General features: G+C 46.6%; 1 protein-coding gene and 1 long non-coding RNA gene across 5 annotated transcripts in view; both read left to right on the forward strand.

Annotated features, from left to right (window-relative positions):
• The window catches only part of LOC307212685, a 183,621-nt gene that overhangs the window by 128,585 nt on the left and 32,120 nt on the right, over window positions 1–22,916 (forward strand). The gene's annotated exons all lie outside the window — the stretch shown is intronic.
• SERTAD2 (SERTA domain containing 2) overlaps window positions 1–22,916 on the forward strand; it is a 135,481-nt gene that overhangs the window by 80,884 nt on the left and 31,681 nt on the right. Inside the window, exon 1 of one of the 3 annotated variants that reach the window (XM_079970069.1) lies at window positions 17,845–17,988. The exons of 1 other annotated variant lie outside the window; for it this stretch is intronic. Coding sequence is in view for 1 of the 2 variants with exons in the window: in XM_079970068.1 (XP_079826194.1) it covers window positions 18,425–18,465 (41 nt within the window). In the remaining variant the exon portion in view is untranslated. Of the gene's footprint in view, window positions 1–17,844; window positions 17,989–18,409; window positions 18,466–22,916 lie in introns of those variants that run through there. One more of the 3 variants, XM_079970068.1, reaches the window with a different exon arrangement.

Genomic DNA, 22,916 nt, shown 5'->3' on the forward strand with positions numbered 1-22,916 from the left:
GTTCGAATCCCCGCGACGGGGTGAGCTCCCGTTGCTCAGTCCCAGCTCCTGCCAACCTAGCAGTTCGAAATCACATCAAAGTGCAAGTAGATAAATAGTTACCGCTCCAGTGGGAAGGTAAACAGCTTTTTCATGTGCTGCTCTGGTTCTCCAGAAGCGGCTTAGTCCTGCTGGCCACATGACCCAGAAAAACTGTCTGCAGACAAACATCGGCTCCTTCGGCCAGTAAGGCAAGATGAGCGCCGCAACCCCAGAGTCATTTGCAACTGGACTTAACTGTCAGGGGTCCTTTACCTTTACCTTTTTATGTTAAGGAAAATTGCCACTGTGCCCATTGGTTGGTAGAACGGGGCAAAAGCCAAGTGCCCAGAAGTTCATGCTGACATCTTGTTCTGCCATTCAAGTTTCATGCTGGAAGTCTGGACATGCCGTGAGTCCGTTTTGCCTTCCTCCCCTTTCCCTGGGGACTCTGGCTAGGGGATTCTCCCACGGAAAGGGGCTCTTCCTGAGAAGCAGACTCATGCTGGTTCCCATCTTCTAGGCACCTAATGGGAGGTGGCATGTGGGGTCACAGAGTTCTCTGGAGGAGCTGGTGAATGTTTGGGGGATGCACAAGGTCACACCAGAGAGAGAGAGAGAGAGAGAGAGAGTCCATGATCCACCCTTCTCCACCCATTGCCCTGATGGATTTATTGACCAAGTCACTTCCTAAAGCCCTGCTATGAAGTGAAACACATCACCAATAAATATTTGTGGAACTGATGCAAGTGACTTCCAAAGATTCTCTGAATTTTCTTTCCAAAATCACAAAGTTTAAAGATGATATGCACACCTATCATGAAGTAGGTTCTACTGAATTCCATGGGACTTACTATGGAGTAAATAAGTCCGAGTTGTGCCACAATATGCATACAGATTTAATTTGTTCAAAACAGGTAATTTTGCTACAATACAGGGAACTCACAACTTGAGTGAGGGTTTTGTTCCGGGGATACGAAAAACTCATTGGAACTGCTTTTAAGTGTTCTGCCTTACTTACTAGGCTTTGTGAGGTTCTTGTGAGATCTTGCAGGGCCATCTGAGATCTTGCAAGAGCCTCCCAGAAAAACCCAGCACAAAATGAGCTTTTAAGCTCTCCGCCTTCTGTGCATTTAATTTGTGTGTTTTTCCACCAGCCAGACTTTAACTGTGTAAAGTTGAAAATGGCATATGTTAAACACACAAGTTGCAAGTTTGTGTGTCTAATAGAGACTCTAATCCATAGTTATCAGCCTTTCATTCTTATTCCCCCGCTCTGATTCAGGAAGCTTTCTCTGATCAGCAAATGCAGCTTTTGTCATCCTTATTTTTCTCCCTTCCTCATCCTGTGTCGTGCTGCGTGCATCATCCATCAGGCAGGTAGGAGGATGAGTTGTGGGCAGATGACACTGCTGCTTTTTTGGCACTCCTCGCAGGCTGGGGGCAGAGCAAATGAAGCTCAATTACGCAAATACCAGAGGCACCGAAAATGTGCCACATCACTTGTGAGCATGACTGGAACCGACCGTGAATCACTGCTGTTGTTAAGGCTTTGTGTGTGTCAGCGCAAGTGGGCAGGAACACAGCATTTTAAAAAAATGTTAACAGAATTTCTGCTAAGAATCTGCAAGCTTATAAACATGACTGATTCTTTTTTTGTGTCACATTTTGAAAGGACAGCCATCAAGGCCTGCAACGTAGAAGCAACTTACTGCCACCTCCTCCTAGATTTTTAGTTGCTGAGAAAGGAGGAAAAAAGCTTAATACCTTTAAAAATCTGCTTTCAGTGATAACACCGTAGCTCTCAGCAGCGGCTGATAGCAGTAGGTATCTATGTTTTACAACTGCAACAAAAGACTGAAGCAGTGTTTTGGTTTGTAAACCCAAAGTTTTCCGAAGAGATTTGCTAGAACAGCTACCAAGTGTCACTCCCGAGTTTGTATTTTGTTTTCATTGTTGTTTTGATGTTCTCCTGGCAGCCAGTTCCCTGCTTGCCAAATAAAGCTGACTTTCTCTCTCTTACAAATTTCCCAAGCCTGCATGTTTCAAGTTTAGTCAGATTGGCTAGAATGGTTCAAAGCAGACTTTGGTTTCCAAATGCATTTTTGTCAGGGGTTTAAGTTACTATGTATTGCAAGTATGTGGTGGGGAAATGGGTTCTGATGGTTAACCTTTTTTAAAACAAACAAACAAACAAACAAACAAACAGATTAACATTCATACTTTCATTTTAAGAATGTGAAGGAACTTGTCTTCCCAAGGAAGGGTAGGAATTGTATGTTGGTTGCTTATGACCAGTCATGCAAAAAGGCTGGTGAAGATTATTTGGTAAATACCGTATTTTTTGCTCTATAAGACTCACATTTTCCCTCCTAAAAAGTAAAGGGAAATGTGTGTGCGTCTTATGGAGTGAATGCAGACTGCGCAGCTATCCCAGAAGCCAGAACAGCAATAGGGATTGCTGCTTTCACTGTGTAGCGATCCCCCTTGCTGTTCTGGCTTCTGAGATTCAGAATATTTTTTTTCTTGTTTTCCTCCTCCAAAAACTAGGTGCGTCTTGTGGTCTGGTGCGTCTTATAGAGCGAAAAATACGGTACTCTGCACTGAAAGGCTTTGCCAGTTGATGCAGCATTCAGTAGTTTGCTATCAATAGCATGCTTGCTTAATGAACATGCTTAGTTTCCTCGACTTTTGTGCTTGCAATATATTATAAAATGTCTTAATTGCTTTATATTCAAAAGCAATTTACAGAAAATAAGAATCTAACAGAATTGCAGAACATTATACAAAGCAGAGGTCCAGAAGAATATCAAACCACTTACAAAATAGTGTTCAAGTATCAAACAAAAAGTCCAATGTAGAATTTAAAAATCGAATACAGTCATACCTTGGCTCCTGAACACCTTGGGAGTTGAACGTTCTGGTTCCCAAATGACTGAAAACCAGAAGTGAGTCTTCCGGTTTTCAAACTTTTTTTGGAAGCCAAACGTCCGGTGTGGCTTCTGCTATTGTTTTCAGCATGCGTGCACAATCGGAAACCAATCAGAATCTGCACCTTGATTTCCGAACATTTTGGAAGTTGAATGGACTTCCGAAATGGATTCTGTTCAGCTTCTGAGGTATGACTATATAGAGAATATGCAAAGTGAAGGTCAAATACAACACAAAAGAAATCAAGCAGTGTATTAAAGAGATTTCAAAGACAATAAATAATTCTCAAAACAGAATTTTAAACCCCTTATATAACGAATAAAAATCAAGCACAGTACAAAATACTAATAATACAATAAAGCTATTTCCTTACCAATCCCTTTATAAAACAGACAAATAAGCCTTGGACAGACAAATAATCATACAGCCTTGGAACTAACGTAAAGAGAAATATAAAGATAAACATTGTTATGACTACAGTAGGCAAGCAAGGCAGCCTAGAGGAATATTTGTTTTACTTACTCACTTAAGAGAAATCTTGCCATTTGGGCTTCCCAGATACCATAAAAGAGACCTTAAATGAATGTCCTGTTTCTCTTATTTGTACTCGGAAGCTGCCTGCATCTTCCCTCCTAGTGGGCATTCTTCCACTGCTTGCACACTCTTGATACTTGGGCTGACACCTTCTTGGAAGCTGCAAGGCACATGTCCAGCTGTCAAAATGCCTTCAGGCTTGAACGCAGCACTTGCCACATTTAGTAGCTAGACCTGACAACTGTGCAAAGTGACAGAAATGGGCAAGAGGGCAGTGGTCAGCTGTGCTAGAATAACTTTTATCTGAACTACATTTTTCAAAGAGGTAGGCTTTATCTAGGTGGGGAACCTGGGAGTCTCCAGGTGTTGTTGGACTTTAGGTCCTGCCAGCACCAGCCAGCATGACTGTTGTAAACAAAAATTGCCCTTTTCCCTTATGGGGTATCCAAGAGCCCATATAGAGTCCTTACATAGGTTCCCTATTGGTAGGAGAGAATAACAGAGGCCAACCAGAGAATATTGAGAAGCAAAGCAGCTAGTAAGCTTGATCTTTATTGATCTGTTGCAACAGGGTGCTCCCCTCACACGCAGGAAAGGAGGAGGACCCAGAAAAATGGTGTGCAAGGCCTTATAAAGACTTTTGAAATTGCCACCCTGTAGATCAAGACCACCCCCAGAAACATCATACATACATCACAGAAGGGGTGTAACCTAAGACCACCCCTCAGATACATCATACCTACATCACAGAAAAGGCGGTCTAAACAGAAATTTAAATGTTGTTTATCTCCTGTCTGGCAGGTTACTTGATTGGATTTCCTGGGTAGCCTGGCCAGTCTTTTGTAATGATAAATACTTAGTTCCTGGGCCAGGTCAAAGGCTCACACCCTATTCATATCTTAAATGTGTCCGTAAGGCAGGATTTGTGAGGAAAGAGACAATGGGGAGGTTTCCCATTTTGACCTTGTAGAGAAAACATTGGAACAATTTAGGAATCAAAATGGTTCCAGGTTGGCCTTCCTGTGCTCATCTATGTATGTGCTTGGTTGGTACACTTATGAACATTACCATATATCTAAGACCATAAAATTCCTATTACATGACCGATGGCCAGGGTTGATAGGGGCTGGAAGCTCATCACATCTGGAGGGCCTCATCAAAAGACTTGTGCAAAGGCATACCTACCGGTAAATACCATCTTCTTGACCCAAGTTTCATCACCATCTCAGCCCAAAAAACTTCAACAACCCAAAGAGTCCTCTTCTTGACCCATCTAGCTACCCATCCGATCCTCTCGTTTTCTGCCTCTTCTGAGCCAACTTCTCAAACTCCTGCTTCTTCCCTTCTATCAGATTCCAGGTCATCTCCCAGCTGCAGATTGGGTAGCATTAAGACCATCTTTCCTGCGTATTCCGGCCCTTCTTGATCTTGGGGCAGAATGCATCTGTGCCTACAAAAGAGTACTGTGATTTGGTTAGAACAATCCACCATGGGTGGTGCATTTTTTCAAATGTTGTGAAATATATACAGTTGGGGGGGGGGAGTATTTGATCCCCTGTTAAATTTGCCCTCTGACGAAGAAATGACCAGTCCATAATTTTAATTTTAATAGTAGGTTTATTGTAGCTGTGAGAGAAAGAATAACAACAGGAAAACCCCCAGAAACCCAGAAGACAAAAGTCTTAAATATGTTCATTTTTTTACTCTGGTATGTTGGCTCAAATGGTGATTGCGGTTCTGTTGTAAATGAACACCGCTCTGAAAACATAGGGCTGCTGTAGACTTTATGGTGTTTCGAGAGATTATGATTATCTTTGTATGTTTCTCAGTTTTTTTGCATCCCATTGTAAACAGCTCATCAGTCATTTCTGATGGGCAGAAATTTCCTACCTGCAGAGTGAACTAGCTTTCTTTTGCTAGCGCTTCCTCATAAGACTGAGGGTTCACTTCCCATTCATTAATAGCTCAGTCCCTTTTGCACTAGGAGCTTCGTGGCAGTGCAGTATTAAACAGCTTGCTAACTTCGGGCAATTCAGTAGGGTGTGTCAAGAGGCTGATTACTGACTCCACAGAACAATTAGGCTGCAGTTAAATTTGGAAATGGAACTCCAGGCCTGTGGATCATTCACAGTTAGCCAGAGAGTATAGCTCATTACTCCTGATAGTATTGTCCTCACTGGATCTATCTCAATAGCACTTAAGGTTCTGCTTTACATACCAGGTAAACTGGGGGCCAAATAATATTGGCTTTCCCCAGGAGATCCAGAACAGCATGGATCTTTTGTGAAGATGGCAACCATTTTGCTATAAATCTAGGGGAGAAAGACCTGCATCAGTGTAAATGGTACAGAAAGTAAAAAAGCATTAGGCACTTAGAAGTGCATTATTAATATGACTTTAGGTGCTCCCAAAGAACATTCAGCAGAAGAGATCTCAAGATTTTCTGAGAAAGTGGTAGGCTTTGCAGTCTCTCGTAAGTGCTGGATTTGCCTTTGGAGAACCCTAACTAGCATTCTGTAATAAGTAAATTGTCTCTTCGTTACATGGACAGCTCATTGTCTCTTATTCCAAGGTATATGCAGGAGTTTGATCCTTCCCCTTTCATAAACACAAAAACCCTGGAGATTTTATGCTGCTTCAAAAACTCACTGCATTTTTTTCTTGCCGAGTTGTGGAGGGTTCTACCAAATATCCCTAGAAAATTGTTATAGGTGATGTTGCTGGATGTTTCCAGATTTCCTCTGTTTCAGTCTGGAGGGCACCTGACCCAGTGACCTCCAGATGTTCCTGCACTACAATTTCCATCATCCCAGACCATTTTCGATGTTGGATGAAACTGAAGGACACTGGAATCCAACATCTGGAATGGCACCAAGCTGGGGGAGGCAGAATAGCTTTTGAATTTAAAGCGATGGACACGACTCACCCTGTTGGATGTGTTCTGCCGCCACTGTTGGAGGTGCTATGCCTCTGAATTCTAGTTGCTAGAAACCACAGGAGGGGAGAGTGCTCTTGCTCTTCGTGTACTGTCCGTGGGCTTTGATTGGACACTGTGAGAACAGAATTGCTGAACTAAATAGGCCACTGTTCTGTGGCGCTGGGCAACATATCAATATATTGTCCCAAACCAATTTGAAGTCCATATTTCATAATTTTTGACCTGGCAATATATCATGAAGTGTGTGTGTGTGTGCGCGCACGCGCACGCACGCACGCAGGCTATGCAAAAATAACAATGTGGGGGAAACCGTGAAGCCAGCCAATGCCTCCACATAGCTCCATACTAGTTTCAGACATCCTGATACAGTGATGCCCCGCAAGACGAACGCCTCGCAAGACGGAAAACCCGCTAGACGAAAGGGTTTTCCGTTTTGGAGGCGCATCGCAAAACGAATTTCCCTATGGGCTTGCTTCGCAAGACGAAAATGTCTTGCGAGTTCCTGCGGGTTTTTTCCCCTTTCCCCCCCCTTTTCCTAAGCCGCTAAGCCGCTTATCAGCTGATCCGCTGATAAGCCGCTTTACAGCTGATCGCTAAAAGCCGCTAAACCGCTAATAGTGCTAATCCGCTAAGCTGTCAATCGGCTTGCTTCGCAAGACGAAAAAACCGCTATACGAAGAGCCTCACGGAACGGATTAATTTCGTCTTGCGAGGCACCACTGTATATTTGTATATCATGATGTTGAAACCCAGATATTGCCCAGCCCTACTGGTCTGCTCCAGCAAGCTCTTCTTGCATTCTTGTGGAAGCTGGTAACCCTGCCTCTTTTTGCATTCAGTGACCCCAAGGCCACGTCGGCCAGCCAGGCCAGCAGGCAGCTCAGTGTGGCCCCACTTTGCTCCGGTGGGGTTGGGGTCACTCCATTGGCCACGAGGGCTGCCATCCCCAACACCTGCGCACCCACCCCGGGCACCAGCAACCAACGCTATGCCGCTGCCTCGCCCCACCTCCGCCCCTACTTCACCTTTTGAGAACATGTTGGAAAGAAAAGCACAAGTTTAAAAAGAAGCATGTCTTATTTTCAGAGAGCACACCCGACCATTGTCATGTGTGCAGCTGACATGGTGGAAGAGGCAGGACAAATGGGCAGGGTTGGGTGGGCGGAGCTTGAGAGACCTTGCTGCCAGTGACAGGTTTACTTGTTTTGATGAAAAGGCATGCTCTGAAAAGCAATGGTTTTAGATGCAGCATGTGTAGAACAAAAAGGTCATTACCAGCTGTGTGCAAGGGTTTGTGAGAGTTTGTATTCTGCGCTCTCTCTCACTCTCTCTCTGTGTGTGCCTCTTTTTTTCTGTGGGAGTTATTTCCTGTTGTTGACTCCAGTTCTTTATTTAGAACCACCTTAGCTACTCAGCAACTGCTAGTTGGGGTGGGGGTGGAGAGAGGAACAGCGTGATTACAACTTCTAAAGGCTCCTTTCAAACAGATGTATCCTTGCTGTAGCTTCATTGAGAAAGGAGAAGCTTGACTTGGTAATTTAACGGGGAGAGAAATGATTTGCATTGGACACACCATTTTTTGTCTGTTGACACCATCAATGCTCAGAAGCACCTAGCAAAAACGAATAAATAAAGGCAAGCGGGGTGTGTTCACTTTCTTTTAAATGAGTGCCTGCTCACTTCAACACCAACAAACTCAACACCCTATAAAAGTTATAAATACGTTGTATAGAAAAAGAAAGAGGCTATCAATACATGTACAGTGGGACCTCAGGTTAAGTACTTAATTCGTTCCGGAGGTCCGTTCTTAACCTGAAACTGTTCTTAACCTGAAGCACCACTTTAGCTAATGGGGCCTCCTGCTGCTGCCGCGCCGCTGGAGCACAATTTCTGTTCTTATCCTGAAGCAAAGTTCTTAACCTGAAGCACTATTTATGGGTTAGCAGAGTCTGTAACCTGAAGCGTATGGAACCTGAAGCGTATGGAACCCGAGGTACCACTGTATTCTGTTATTGTGGAGGCAGTCTCTTTTCAGCTGACACCATGGTTTCTTATGCTACAAATACTACAGCATTTTCAGTCTCCAAGTAGCAGAAAGAGGTTTTTTTCCCCTGCAGTGGCTGCCAGCAAAGAGAGCGCTTTCCAACTGTTGACCAGGGTGTCTGAAAGAGCACGCACACTTACCAAAACTATGAGACTAGTTGCATTGCATGCCCTGTGGCTTGTAACAACTGTAATAATTATTTGTTGTTATTGTATGGTAGAGACATAACAACGACAAATTATTATTTCCTCCAAGGAGCTCAAGGCTCCTCTATGTTTTATCTTTACAAAAACCCTGTGAGGCAAATTAGACTAGGAGTGAGTGACTGGCTGAAGGTCACCGAGCGAGCTTCTTATCTGTGTGGGGATTTCAGCCCTGGGCTTCCAGGTCTTATCCCAGCACCCTAACCACTATGCCACACTGTCACTGTAGCTTACACTTAGGCAGTCATGGTTCCATTATGATTTTGCAACCACCAATTTTAAATCCATTGGGCTGGCATGTCAGGTCATGCCTCAGAACTGGACTAAATGAGTATGTTGAAAAGTTTTGTGTGTTTTTCAGGGGACGTGGGGCGATTGGAAAGTTCTGTCTGTGGCATTAGGTCTGTGAAGGCCTTTATTAAACACATGATAAACAAGCAAGTGAGCTCTTGCAGTGTTATTCAGGGAAAGAGCTGCTTACTCAACTGTGCACCAGCCAACTTCATTTGGATCGCAACCATTACGCAGCATATACTTCCACATTATATAGCTATAAGTGCTACAGTTTGGTGGGGCCTGTGCTAGGAAACATCAGTGGATTGCGTCCACAGGGTCTTTTTTTGCACAACAATCGTGCCAAAAATGTGCTTAGCTGTTGCCTTGCCTTCCTGCAAGTCCCTTTTCTAAAGAAAATGCATGTTTGAGCATGGCAGGATGAGAATTCCCAGGTGTGGAATTGTACAGCAAGGCAGCAAAACATCCACAAAGATCTATATTTTTAACCAACCAAGCATTTTCATAAAATGGTGCCAGCATAGGGGAGGGGAAGCAGTAAGGCTCAAGATTAATTAACAGCACTAAAAATACCAAGTTTTACCTGGAACATTTGTGTAAGCACATTCCATGTAGCAACCTGAATAGCAATTAAATGTGCTATCTGGAAGGGAATATTGAGGGCTATCCCAACAACAAAGACAGTTTTAAGGGATATGATACAGATTGGCCTGTTTCGCACGTAACAGGAAACCATGGTTTTGAGGTAGGACTTGTGCTCACATTTCCTCCCTTAATACATGTGAAGAGAGGATAAAAAAAGCTTTCACTTTTGAACTAACCGCAGTTCCCTGTTACATTCTGCTCTTGGGGAATTTTGGCTACTTAATACAGTAGCATGTCAAACCACAGTTCAATCCTAGTATGTGCCCCAACATAGGGAACTGTGGTTTGTTCTAATGGGGAACTTTGGTTAGTACAGTTGAGAAAGACCTCTGTCTCATCCTTCCACATCCAAAAACTTCAGAGTTGGAAGGGGCAGCCTGCAAGCCTGGGGCAGTATATGCATTACCATGTCAAAGGAATGCACCAGGCAGAGTTAACTCTTTATTGTCAAATATAACACTTACAATCACTTCTTTTTTTTAAAAAAAATAATATTTATTAAAGTTTTAAATGTTACAAAAGGAGAAAGAGATAGTTCCAAGTTAAACAAAAACTTAACAACACATCACAATAAAGAAATAAGAGAATAGAAAAAAAATATTATAAAAAACAGAAAAACAGAAAAATAGAGACAATTAAAAAACACAACGAACCTTCCCATAACTTATCTTTCATTTACTTGTTTCCTTGACCTCCTCGCACCTCCCTTTTTTTTGTATTCTAGTTCGATTAGCTATTTCAGCAAATCCTTTCCATCTTTCCCAATTTTTACACTTACAGTCACTTCTAAGGCTCTGGAGACCTCCACACCCCAATCTAGTATCTAGGCAGCTATTCCCAGGTCTGTACTCTATGGAGCAGTTGCAGCAACCAGGAAGAAGCCCCCCTCCATCAGTACCTTCCCCTAACAGGCTATGCACACTTAAGACAGAGACTCTGCCTCTGTGGAAGCCCTTTCTTCCTGCTTACATTCCCTCCTGATTCTGTGAGACGGTAGTGCAAGGAAAGGGTGGGAAAGCACCCGGCCCTTCACTTGCCTGGCCTGCCTCTTCCTCCAGCCCAGAAGCTCCCCCTGCCTCCAGTTCTTGCCTGCTGGCTGGTACAGGTGCCCACAGACCATTGCCCCCCTCTCCCAAGTCAGGCTCCAGATCCTCTCCCCCCAGGGCAGACTCACCAGAGTCCTGTCAGTCCCTGACATACCACTTCCTCTGGCTCTAGCGTGCTTTTCGCTGCTGGGGTCTGAAGCAGAATACAGTCATGCCGCATGTTACGCACATCAAACTTACACAAATTCAACTACCGTATTTTTTGCTCCATAACACTCACTTTTTTCCTCCTAGAAAGTAAGGGGAAATGTCTGTGCGTGTTATGGAGCGAATGCGTACGGATAGCGGGGGGGGGGGATCTGCTGCAGTCGTGAGCAGAGGATCCATGGTTCCCCTTCCTTCGCTTTGAAACAGCAAAGTGGGAGAAGAGCTGCTGACTGGGGAGGAGAGAGGGACAGAGAGCCTGCTTGCTTTAAAGGAGCAAAGCGGGAGAGGAGAGGAGCCTTCTCCCCTTATACCCCTCTTCTTCATTATTAGCAGTATCCTTCTCCACCCACCCCACGCGTGCTCCTTGTCCCTTGAATGCTTTTCCTTCCCTCCCAAATTAAAACGCGGTTACAAAGCACGGATTCACATGGATCCTCAGGATTTTTGCACTGGGTCACACCAAATTCAGCATCAGATCACATAGCATGTCCATGGCTACAGCTTGCACCAAAAAAATCATGCACCCACTGTTGCCTGGGGCCGCAGTGGTGCAAAAACGTGGTTACAAAGCACGGATCCACATGGATCCTCAGGATTTTTGCATTGGGCTACCCCAAACTCACCGCCAGATCACATGTCTGTGGCCACAGCATGAACCACAAAAATCATACATCCACTGTTTTGTTTAGAATATTTTTTTTCTTGTTTTCCTCTAAAAACTATGTGCGTGTTATGGTCGGGTGCGTGTTATAGAGCGAAAAATACGGTATATGTGCTGGGCTGAAGCTCCACTTCAGACTTTTCCTTCTGCCTTGCCAGGACCTGCCTGCCTGCATCCATCCATTCATCTCTCTGCCCACCTCCCTCCTCTAATGAGGTAGGAGAGCTGAAAATAATGCCAATATATTTCACATCTGGCAACCAACTCTGGAACACTTCCAGAGTTAATGTTAAATACTTTACTTCTAGTACAAAATAAAATAAATAAAACCACATTATTATTATTTATTTGTTTAAAGAACACTTGAGGCCCTGGTTATTTACCACAGTGCAACACTGCTCTAGTACAAGCAGCCATACCCTGGCAAACCCCAGGAATACATGCATGGCCCCTTCTCCCCTGGCACTTAGGTGTGGACTCTGACCTGAACTGTTGGCAACCACTATCTTTATATTGCATTTACATATGTTTTATTGTTAAATCACTGTAATGGTTCTAGGGGGTTGCTTGTGCGTAAGTTGGCGCCACACCTGGCTGGGTTACCTGGGTGAACCCTTTCTGTCCGGACAGCCACCCATCCGTGGCTGTCTCAATCGCTGGCAGAATCCGTCAGTGGGCGTTTCTTGAACTTCTTCCAGCATAGAAGTTCTTTGACGCCCAGTCTCCTCCTACTTTCCCTGCGCGGAAGTCTGCGCAGGGAGGGTGTGGGCAGTGGAGGACCCGTGCTCTCCCCGCTGGTCTCCGGTGAGGAGTCCTGGAGCCTTCTCTCCGATTCCCCCATCTGCCCCCCTCCTCCACTGGTGCTACGCTGATTTCCTTCCCCAGCGGATGGGCTGCCTCTCTCCCTACTGGGACCCTCTCCGGCATCCCTCTGGAGCCTTCCCTCCGCCTCTGGCTCCGATGGCAGTTCCTTGACAATCACTTTGGGATGTTGTATGGGAAGGCATTCATAGATGATGAAATAACAACAACAACAACAATAACAATTTCTAGAAACTCATGGCTGCATCAATGGAGGAGGGCTCTTCGTGGAGAGAGGCAGTTTGAATGAGACTAGGTGAGCTGTTTTGACAACTCTATACATCCTACAAGAATTTGATATACAGTGGTACCTCTGGTTGTACGTGGCATCTGTTCTGGAGCTCCAGTTGGATCCTGAGGAATTAACCACTGAAGGTGCCACTTTTGCGCATGCACAAGGTGCGGTAGAGCGCTTCTGCGCATGCGGCGAAACCTGGAAAAATACTTCCGGGTTGGCCGCGTTCACATCCTGAAGGATGCGCAACTAGAGGTGTGAGTATCCCGAGGTAGCACTGTATAGGCAACTCCCCATTTGCATGCGACCGGCATGCATGCGACTGCTGACACCTGCACTGTTTGGGGCACAAGGGAGTAGGGCCAGAACAGGGCAGGCTTAAGCATGTCCCACTGATGTACATGGTGCCTCAGAACACAACCTCCGTGTAAATGGGAAATTGCCTGTATTTCATTCATGGTTTTTTTAAATTGTAAGTATTTTGAAATGGAATGAGAGACAGGGTGGGTATGGAAGTGTAAAGAATGTTTGATGTGTTAATTAGTTCATTGAAACTGGCCTTGCACTTGCTTGTAATGGAACAAAATGGAAGTGGGAGTTCAGGCTACGTCTGACATTCTCCTGATGATTTCTGGCAGTCATTTTGCTTCTAAATTTGGTGATGCAGACTTACTTGTCTGCATATGTGTGTGAGAGAGTACATGTATAATATATGGAACATATAGCTCATTTTATGTTTGCTTAAATTCAACCAGGGATGCTCATATCTGCTGCCTCCCTCCAGAATGTCCTAATTCTGCTCCCAATAAAGTCTGAATTCAACAACAACAACAACAACAACAACAACAAACAAATCTTTATTCTCAACACTGATAATAAATTACTCAAATTCATGAAAATGCACTTGTTTTTATGAGCTTTCAATGTTTGATTATATCACTATAATGGAAAAATAAACTGAAGATTTTAAAAAAAATCAAGAGGAAAAGCTGTTTTCAAAAAAGCAGGTAGAGAAGCCAGCTTCTTCTGCCTTGTATTATCCAGCTTACTAGTTAATTTTCATATCAGTTTGTCAAAACTATTCAGTTCTTGAACCATTTATCAAAAATCAGTTTGCAGATTATTGCAGCAAGAGGAAATCTTATTTAATTTGTACTTCTCCAATGTGGCTGGCATGTGTGCATTTGGATATTTATTTAATTTATGAATTGCTTCTTATAAAACATCCTCAAGCTTCATTAAACAGGGGAGACTTTAACAATGAAAACATGTATCAAAACAGTTTCAAGACTAATACAAATATTGTTAGACTAATACAAAGGCTTGTTAGAAAAGGAAGGTTTTCATTAGGCACTAAAAATATAATAGAGACTCTAGCATCACACATCGGGACCAGCACCTTGAACTTGGTCTGCTAGCTAATTGACAACCAATGAAATTATTTCAGCTGCAGCATAGCAGAAGAGCATGGCTGGAGCAGGCCAGCAACCAAACGGCCCAGCATCCTAGTCATCCTAGTGGCCAACCAAGTGTCTCAGTGGGAAGCGCAAAAAAAACAGGGCCTGAGCACAACAGCATCTCCCCCACCTGCGGTTCCCAGCAATGGGTGTTATTTATTTATCAGTCATTAGACACATATAGTCACTTTTTTTGTTTAATGAAATGTAAGTTCAAAGCAGGTGGCGCTGTGGGTTAAAGCCTCAGCGCCTAGGACTTGCCGATTGAAAGGTCGGCGGTTCGAATCCCTGCGGCGGGGTGCGCTCCTGCTGCTCGGTCCCAGCGCCTGCCAACCTAGCAGTTCGAAAGCACCTCCGGGTGCAAGTAGATAAATAGGGACCGCTTACCAGCGGGAAGGTAAACGGTGTTTCCGTGTGCGGCTCTGGCTCGCCAGATGCAGCTTTGTCACGCTGGCCACGTGACCCGGAAGTGTCTCCGGACAGCGCTGGCCCCTGGCCTCTTAAGTGAGATGGGCGCACAACCCCAGAGTCTGTCAAGACTGGCCCGTATGGGCAGGGGTACCTTTACCTTTTTTTAAGTTCAAAGCAAGGGACGTGGGTGGCGCTGTGGGTTAAACCACAGAGCCTAGGACTTGCCGATCAGAAGGTCGGCGGTTTGAATCCCCACAACGGGGTGAGCTCCCCTTGCTCGGTCCCTGCTCCTGCCAACCTAGCAGTTCGAAAGCACGTCAAAGTGCAAGTAGATAAATAGGTACCGCTCCAGCGGGAAGGTAAACGGCGTTTCCGTACGCTTCTCTGGTTCGCCAGAAGTGGCTTAGTCATGCTGGCCACATGACCCGGAAGCTGTATGTTGGCTCCCTTGGCCAATAAAGCGAGATGAGTGGCGCAACCCCAGAGTCGGCCACGACTGGGCCTAATGGTCAGGGGTCCCTCTACCTTTTAAGTTCAAAGCAAACTTACCATATAAAAATCGAAAGAGATATAAAGCTAAAACAAAATGTAAATGCAAACTGCTTCTGACAGCAGAGGCTGCAAATAGCTATCGTGGTTATTAATCCTCCATGAATTTGCACAGTCCTCTTTTATAGCCACATGGGAGTAGCCAAGCGGGGGGGCAGCTGCCCCCCCCCATAAATAAAAATACATAGCAAACTGAGGTTGGCCATTTCTGCCTCTTGTGGGGGGACACACCACAGTCTAGCTATACCTTGTGCGAAGGCAAAGCATGATGGCATGATTTCAGGGTCACAGCCAACATTTCAAGGTGCACGAATTGCCTTTTATCATCCTATTTTAAAACAACTTATATAACTCTAAAGTCTCACTACATTACCTATTACAAACCTCTTTAAAACTTCCGTGCGCGCGCGGAATTGCAAGGAGAAAGGCTTTGAGATTTTTTTTGGTGGGGGGGGGAGATAAAAACTCTTGGATTTAGTTTCCCAGGTTTAAGAACAAACTTCCAAGATGAAGGAAGATCGGTCACCGGTTTCTTCCTACTGATTTCGTGACGCAGCTGCCGCCTACTCCTTCTACCGTACTTGGGCGGCGGCGGCGGCGGCGGGGGAATAACCAATAGGCATTTTGAGTGGTGGGAACTGGGAGAAATTATGAGCAGCTATGAACAGGGCCAGGGTGCTTAAACCAGCTTGCCAAACTGCTGCCCAAAGGGGTAAATAAGCTGCCCCCCCAGACTTGTTTGTATTCAACACCATCCCATAAAGCCGTTATCTCCTGGATTGCCTAGACAGGGGGGGGGGGGGGGGAAGATACGAAATGTTGCCAAAACGCAGCGCACCCCACCGCTCTGCCATTGGTATAACCGTACTTAGGGGGTGCCTCTCATGATTTCTCCCTGTAGGTGTAACTGGCGGAAGGCGACTGGCTTTGGGTTTGGCTCCTTAGTGCTGGGATCTACCCCAGGCGAGCCGAAGTTCAACCGGGGAAGCTTCCCTTGTCAGGGCAGCGGGCTGGCTGGATTGGCAAGCGAGAGAGGCCAGCCAGCCGCTTCGCCAGCAGCGCCGCCGCTCCCCGCCGGCCTTTTACGCGGCTGCGGGCATTGCCGGGTTATGCAATGGCTGGGAGGGTCCACTTCGCTCACCTACGGCTGGGGAGAAAGAGAGAACATAGTGGATCGGTCCGGCCCGGGTTGAGCGGCAAAAACAAGGCTTCCTCCGTCTATTCGCACACATGCCCCCGAGGGAGGCCCTCTCCTCCTTTCGCCAGCAGCAGCAGCAGCCAGGCCGGCGCCCCCCCCCCCTTTCCCCTGATCGCTGCCCTGGCTTGCAGGGGGAGCCCAGCTGTTGTTCCTTCTGCAGAGTTCCTGCTGCCGCCGCTTCCAGGCGCACTCGCAGTCTTGCTCCACTTTTGACTTGTTGACCAGTTTCAAGTTATTGAATAGCTCGCGTGCTTAGCATAGTTGTGGTTTTCTCTGCTCAGCAAGCAAGCAAGCAAGCAGGCAGGCTGGTGTGTGTGTGTTTGTGTGTGTGTGTGCGCGCGCGCGCCCAATTTAGGAACTGCTTTGTATGTGCGTGCGTGTGAGTTAGCGCGTTTGTCAATGGAGCGAGCGCCCTTCCTCGCCACCAAGCTTGCAACTTTAACGTGTGCACGTGAAGCTGTCACGGGCCACGTGCGTGTAGACACCGCTGCCTCGATGCCGGTTTCCTTGTCTTTCTCCAGCTGTCTGGATCCCACCCCACCCCACCCCACCCCCCGCTCTTCGCCCCGGAAACGAAAGTCACCTGGCTCGCTTGCTTTGCTTGCCTTTGGAAAGAGGCTCTGCTGCTGCAAGGCGCCTGTTTGCGCGTCTTGTGTTTTCTTGCGGAAGGCAGCTCAGCTTCCAAGTTCGCCCCCGCCCCACATCTCCAGTGGGATGGAGTCAGGCTACAAGCCCCCCCCCCCCGCTCCCCACCACTGGCCTTGGCCTGGCTTCGTCTTAGAGAAAGCCCTTGTGTCGCCTGGAGCAGCCGGACTCCGTAGGAGACCGTGCGCGCCCCTCCATTCATTCCGAGCATTCACAAGTGGATCTAGAGGCAGGTAGGCTCCTTCGCAGCCTCCGTGGCTGCTTCCAGAGCTGGCCCAGGCGAGGAAGGAAGCCGGCGCAGGGCCACTGGGCATACGCAGAGTGCAGCTCACCCACCGGCACTGAGATCGCCCGGCGGCGGCGGCGGCGAGGACGCCTGCTGCCTCCCTCGGACGAGAGGCCGGGTGGGCTCGGGGGAGGAGACGGAGACGCTCGCTGCCGCCGCCGCCGCCCTTCCTCCTGGCGCTCACCGGCTCGGCCTCTCCGGCAGCTTTGGCGTGAGCCCGGCTGCTCCGGCCCCGCCTGGCCCCCGCCACGAAAGGCGCAGGGAAGCGAGCGCTGCCTGGAGCTGGGCGGCTCCGCCTCCTGCCTGCTGGCCCCGCCAGGGGGGCCGCGGGTGCAGCTCGGCCTGCTGTCGCGGGATGGAGAGCCCAGCCAGCGGCTGAACGCGCCCGCCTCGCCCGGGGACAGAGGCGGGGCTTCCCAAGCGAGCCAAAGGGCAAGGAGCTCGGGGAGGCTCTCCTCCTTTCGCTCGCTCTGCCTGGCCGGGGCTGCGGCTGCTGCTGTTCTCGCAGCGCCTGCCGCCTCTCCTCCCCCTCGCCGCCTCTGCTCCCTCCCCGCCTCTCCTCCTCCTCCTCCTCCTCCTCCATTGTATAATGCTTCGTGACCGCCGCAGCCCGAGCAAAGCGGAGGCTTAAATCCTTCCCGAGCTGCATTGGCTCCCCGCCCCCACGCCTCTCCTCCTCCTCCTCCTCCTCCTCCTGCCCCCCGCCAGCCCCAGCCCCCCCCCCCTGCGGGCCAGGAGAGCGACATATGGAGCTGGGGGAAGATTAGGAGGAGCGCGCCGGAGCAGCCCCTGATGCTTCTCCGCTCTCAGGAGGAACTGCATGTGGTAAGTGCAACTCGCGGCTCGGAAGGAAAGATTGGAACCGGAGAGGAGGAGGAGGAGGAGGAAGGGGGGGGTCTCGCTTTGCCCAGCCCGGGGATCCACTGGATCGAGGAGATGCTGAGAACTCGGCCAGCAAACTGTGTTGTCTCGGGAAATGAGGGTGAGGTGGCGATGGAAGAAGGCGAAGCCGGAGGCTGCAGCCCCTCCCCAGTCGGTTGGTGAGGCAAGGAAGGCAGAAGGGGACCCGGGTGGCGGGGAGAGGGGCAGGAGGGGGCCGAGGAAGCGCTGCCTTTCGGTTGCATGGTTTGCTCCCCCTTGTAACCTTCCGGAGAACTACCTTTCTCTCTCTCCCCCCCCGCCCGCCCGCCTTCAGAGAGATGTGCAGGGAAAAGAGGTCGGCTGAGTTACTTTTCTTCCTTGGAAACGGTTGAGGGTCCAAATGTGCAGACGGATCGGAGGTTCCCGTGTTGCTTTGAGCAGGTGTGTGTGTGTGTGTGTGTGTGTGTGCGTGTGCGCGCGCCTATTCCGAATTTCTCCTGTTCTCTCCCTCCTCGTCGGTGTATGAGTGGCGCATTTAAGAGTTTCTCCGAGCCATGTTTACAGTGCAACTTGCTTTTGCTCTCCGATAAGTTTCAGTATGTGCTGCAGACCAACATTCGCTGGAAACTGTACCCTGTAATTTTGCTTTCTGGTCCTGGAGGAAAGGAAGAAGTAGGGTGGGCGTTTCAGAACCTCGAGCTGGGAAAGTTGAGGGTCTTATTTCGAAACAAACTGGCAGACCCCAAGTGAGGGTGATTCTGTGTTGGTGAGGACACTTTGAACTGGGGAAAAGAGGCTCAACGCAGAAGGTTTTTGTAGGTGGAACTAAAATTCTTTAAAGTGAGACAGGTTGTAAGCCTACATGTTCTGGTAGGTTACTAAAAGAGCTAGATTATGGTATTCCATGCTTTGGCGTCTCAGCATGACATTGTGATGGTGATGTCTGTATGTGGGTGTCTTTTCATGGAGATATTCTGCATCTTAAAAGCAGTGCTAGCTGCCAAAGCTGGTCTTTGACATGGAAACTAGTAAGCATTATTGTTCCTAAGATTTGTTTTGCACTTTCTAGTAGATTCTAGCTTCTCCAGTCATTGACAGCACATAAATACTGAATGCATGTTAGTATCTTGGTTGGTTTCCTACCCTTCTCATGGAATACACACTTGTTTTTCTTGATACAAGATGTTTTGTGGCAGGGACTTCTCTTGCAAATTAGCAGCGCAAAATGAAATGGATAGCTCAGGTGGCTGCAGGTTCACCTAGCAAGGGCCCTCCCTGGAAGTTCTTTATTTTCCCATCTAGCATTCAAGATTCTGAATCAAGATAAGCAACTCAGTTGCTCTTCAAAAATCAAACCGAATGCTGTCAATTTTATCACTAAAGGTGCTCTCCTAGGCTTCTGTGAAGTTCTCGTAAATGCTTTGAGTGAAGACCCAGTGCCAGAGCCAGGTCATGTATGTCTTAATTTCTTCTGGTTTCCTTTGGTTGAGATGACAGGGAAATGATTTTCAAAGTTCATCTGCAGAAACATGTACCTTTGTATCAAGGTGGTCTTGAAGGAAAAGAATAAAAGTGGGTGGGGGGCAGCACTGCTCCCAAACTCTAGACTGTTGTAGCTGTCAGATAGGAGAATTGTGCAGGCTTCTCTTCTTGGATTGTCAAGCCTTTTCATATGGTCAAGTTTGTTGTAGAGTTAATTTTGAAAAATGTTTTTCTGTAAATAAATAAAAAGTGCTGCGCTGTATATACAGATTGATATATCAGAAACTAGTGACTTGAATAATAATAGTTCTAGACAGGTACATGAGTCTGGACAGTGGTAGTGTTCCCTAGGATACAAACAAGTATTGTAGCATCTTAACAGCTGCAAGAGTTTTTTTTCTTTTTTTGTGCCTGATACTACTTCATTTAGCTCTATAATGAAAAATCGCAGATTGGCTTCATCAGGAGCAATTAAAAAATGCAGTCTTGTTAAAATTTGTATGATGTGCATTAAAAATCCAAATATGATTTGTTTAGTGTGTCCAGTGCTGTTTCTCTTCGTTTTGAAGTTGCCATAAATAAATGAGGAAACTTGTTCAAATACATTGGCATTTAGATGTGACTTTTTAAGGCAAACCTGAGATGAAGGCTAACTTAATGTGAAGTCTGGTGAATACTTAAGAGCAAACTCCACTGAAAGCAGTAGAACTTACCTCTGAGTATACATGCATAAGTTTGGGCTGCACAAGAAAACACGCTTTGTTTCCTTTTATTCCTTTTTGCTCACCCCATATTTCCCAGATTACGGAGCTGTAGCAAGCAGTGATGGAAATTGCATAATATGTACCACCCATAAAATAGGGTTGCTGTATTTTTAAGAGCAAAAAAGAGGACGCATTTGCCGGGACACATTTGCGGGTGGGCTGGGGTGTGGAGGGGAAAGGAATAAAAATACTGTAGTAGTAGTATTAGTGTGTGTGCAGTAAAAAATAAAAGGTGTGTTGAAATATTTAATAATAGTAATTGCAAATGAAAATGACATGCCCTCCAACATTTTGTGAGAAAAATTCGGGGCACCCCCCCCCACCAGCCTGCACCCCCTTCACTCACCCTGTACCTGCCACTGATCCCTTCCATGCCCACCTGCTCGCCCCCTTCTTCCCTCCCCTCTCTTACCTTTGCTGTCTTCGGCCTCTGAGTGGCCCTGGGAAGGCCCCCGGGACAGGCCTGGCAGCCGCCAGAGATGCCATGAGTCCTAGAGTGTCCCCATAAAGGTTGCCTAGTCTGCGCCATGTAGCTCACTCCGCTGGCTACCAGTGTCACAGACAAATGGTACAAAAATAAAATAAAACCCGGACATTTTGCAAAATTTTAAAAATCCGCCCAGATGGTGATTTTGCCTCTGGAAAAAAGGACATGTCCAGCAAAATCTGGACACATGGCAACCCCACCAAAAACCAGATTTACTGAAGTCATTGTTTTGTAGGATCCTGGCTGAATTTGGTGTACATACTCAAAGCAGTCTTCTCCAAACTCGGGACTAAAAAGTTTGAAGTTTCACCTCCAACCTGTCTTATGCAATAGCCAGTTGAACCACTTTGCTGATGACTACTGTGCTTTCTTCACCCTTGGTATGAATCATTGGTGGGGAAAACACTACAGAGTTTCATTTTATACCTTGCATATTTTGGAAGTAGCTGGACAGTTGGTGCTGATATGTGATCAGCAATATTTACTAGTGAATAATTTTTACATTGACGTTATGTATGTATATTCATATGCTGTATATCGGAAGGGAGATTATATTGTTATTTAAAATGTGGGCAATTTTCCTATGACCCACTTATAAGGGCTCTTCAGTGCCTTCTTTGGAAATACAGTTTCTGTCTAAAAAGATAGCACAAATGGAGACGGCTCCAGTTGCAACAGCTTCTTGGCCAAAAAGGGGGGGGGGAGAGAGGGGGGGAAAGTAACTGTGCCAGAAACAGCAGGCTCTGATTACAGAGTCCAAAGATCATTTAATGCACTAAAGGGGAAAAGAGTGCAAGGTTCAGTTTAAATGGCTGCAGGCTGGCAGTAGGTTTAGGGCACAGGCACAGCTGATTCTCCTACTTGTAAAATCAGCATTTTCCCCTTTCTTTTTTCTTTTTGCTAATTGTTAAGCTAATCATCCAGGAAACAAAAATTCATTGATTCATTGGCATGCAGAATGAAGGTAGGGAAAGCCACTCCACATAGTGTGAGGTTCTGCCATCACTTTATGTGGACAGTGTGCTCACCCATGGCCTCTCCCTGGTCTGCAGTGCAGGTAGCAGGAAACCAGCACATGCTGCGCATGGACACATGTAGCTTTGTGCAGATCTGGTGCACTATGTAAACAACTGACCCATCAAATCAATTCCATGCAAACTCCCATGCCCTCAAAGGCGTTTAACAGTCAAGTGTGGTTTTCATGGTACACTAGCAGATTTCAATTCCTGGCTGGGACAATAAATTGCTTAAGTTGCTTCTGCTTGAAACTCGGTGTGTCTTCCCAGCAGCCTCTGGTTTCCACCATGGCTGGAGAAAGGAGATATTAAGGGGTTTGAAAGCAGGTTGACAGAGGTTGAAATGAGACCACCGACAAGGATCTCTCTTTCAAACTTACTTAAATGTTCAGATCATCTGGTGAATGCTCTCACGTGAGGGGGAGCAGATATTGGCTGGGTTGTCTCTTCAAATTCTGGTGCTACAGGAAATGGATGGCTTAGGACTCCAGCTCCACATCAGTTGGCAGAAAGTCTAACAAACTTTTGCCCTACCCAAAGCTCTTGCAGGAACAAATACCGTATTTTTTGCTCTATAAGACTCACTTTTTCCCTCCTAAAAAGTAAGGGGAAATGTGTGTGCGTCTTATGGAGCGAATGCAGGCTGCGCAGCTATCCCAGAAGCCAGAACAGCAAGAGGGATTGCTGCTTTCAGAATATTTTTTTTCTTGTTTTCCTGCTCCAAAAACTAGGTGCGTCTTGTGGTCTGGTGCATCTTATAGAGCGAAAAATACGGTAATCTGTCACCATCTCAGCCTTCACCAACCTGTTGCTCTCCCAAGTCTTTTGTAGTGAACCTTACAGGGTGCATTTCTTGTTTGTGTCACGCTGGTGTGGATTTGGAATACCTTTTGTTAAAGGTTATGGGGCCGGTGTCTTCCTTTCAGAAAGCCCACGGTTGGGTCATGTGACTGAATATCAGCATGGCTGTTTGGTGAGCTCAGCTATTATTGCTGACCATGTGATAAAGTAGTCATCAGCTTCCACAGCCAGATCCATTTTCAGTACATAATGAGGTAAGATTTTCTTTTTGCTGCACATCTTCCCATAGCTTAAAAAGTTGATGAGATCACTGTGCGCAGGAGCAACTGAGTACAGTCGTAC

This window comes from Podarcis cretensis, assembly GCF_951804945.1.
Source record: "Podarcis cretensis genome assembly, chromosome: 3".
Taxonomy (NCBI): domain Eukaryota; kingdom Metazoa; phylum Chordata; class Lepidosauria; order Squamata; family Lacertidae; genus Podarcis; species Podarcis cretensis.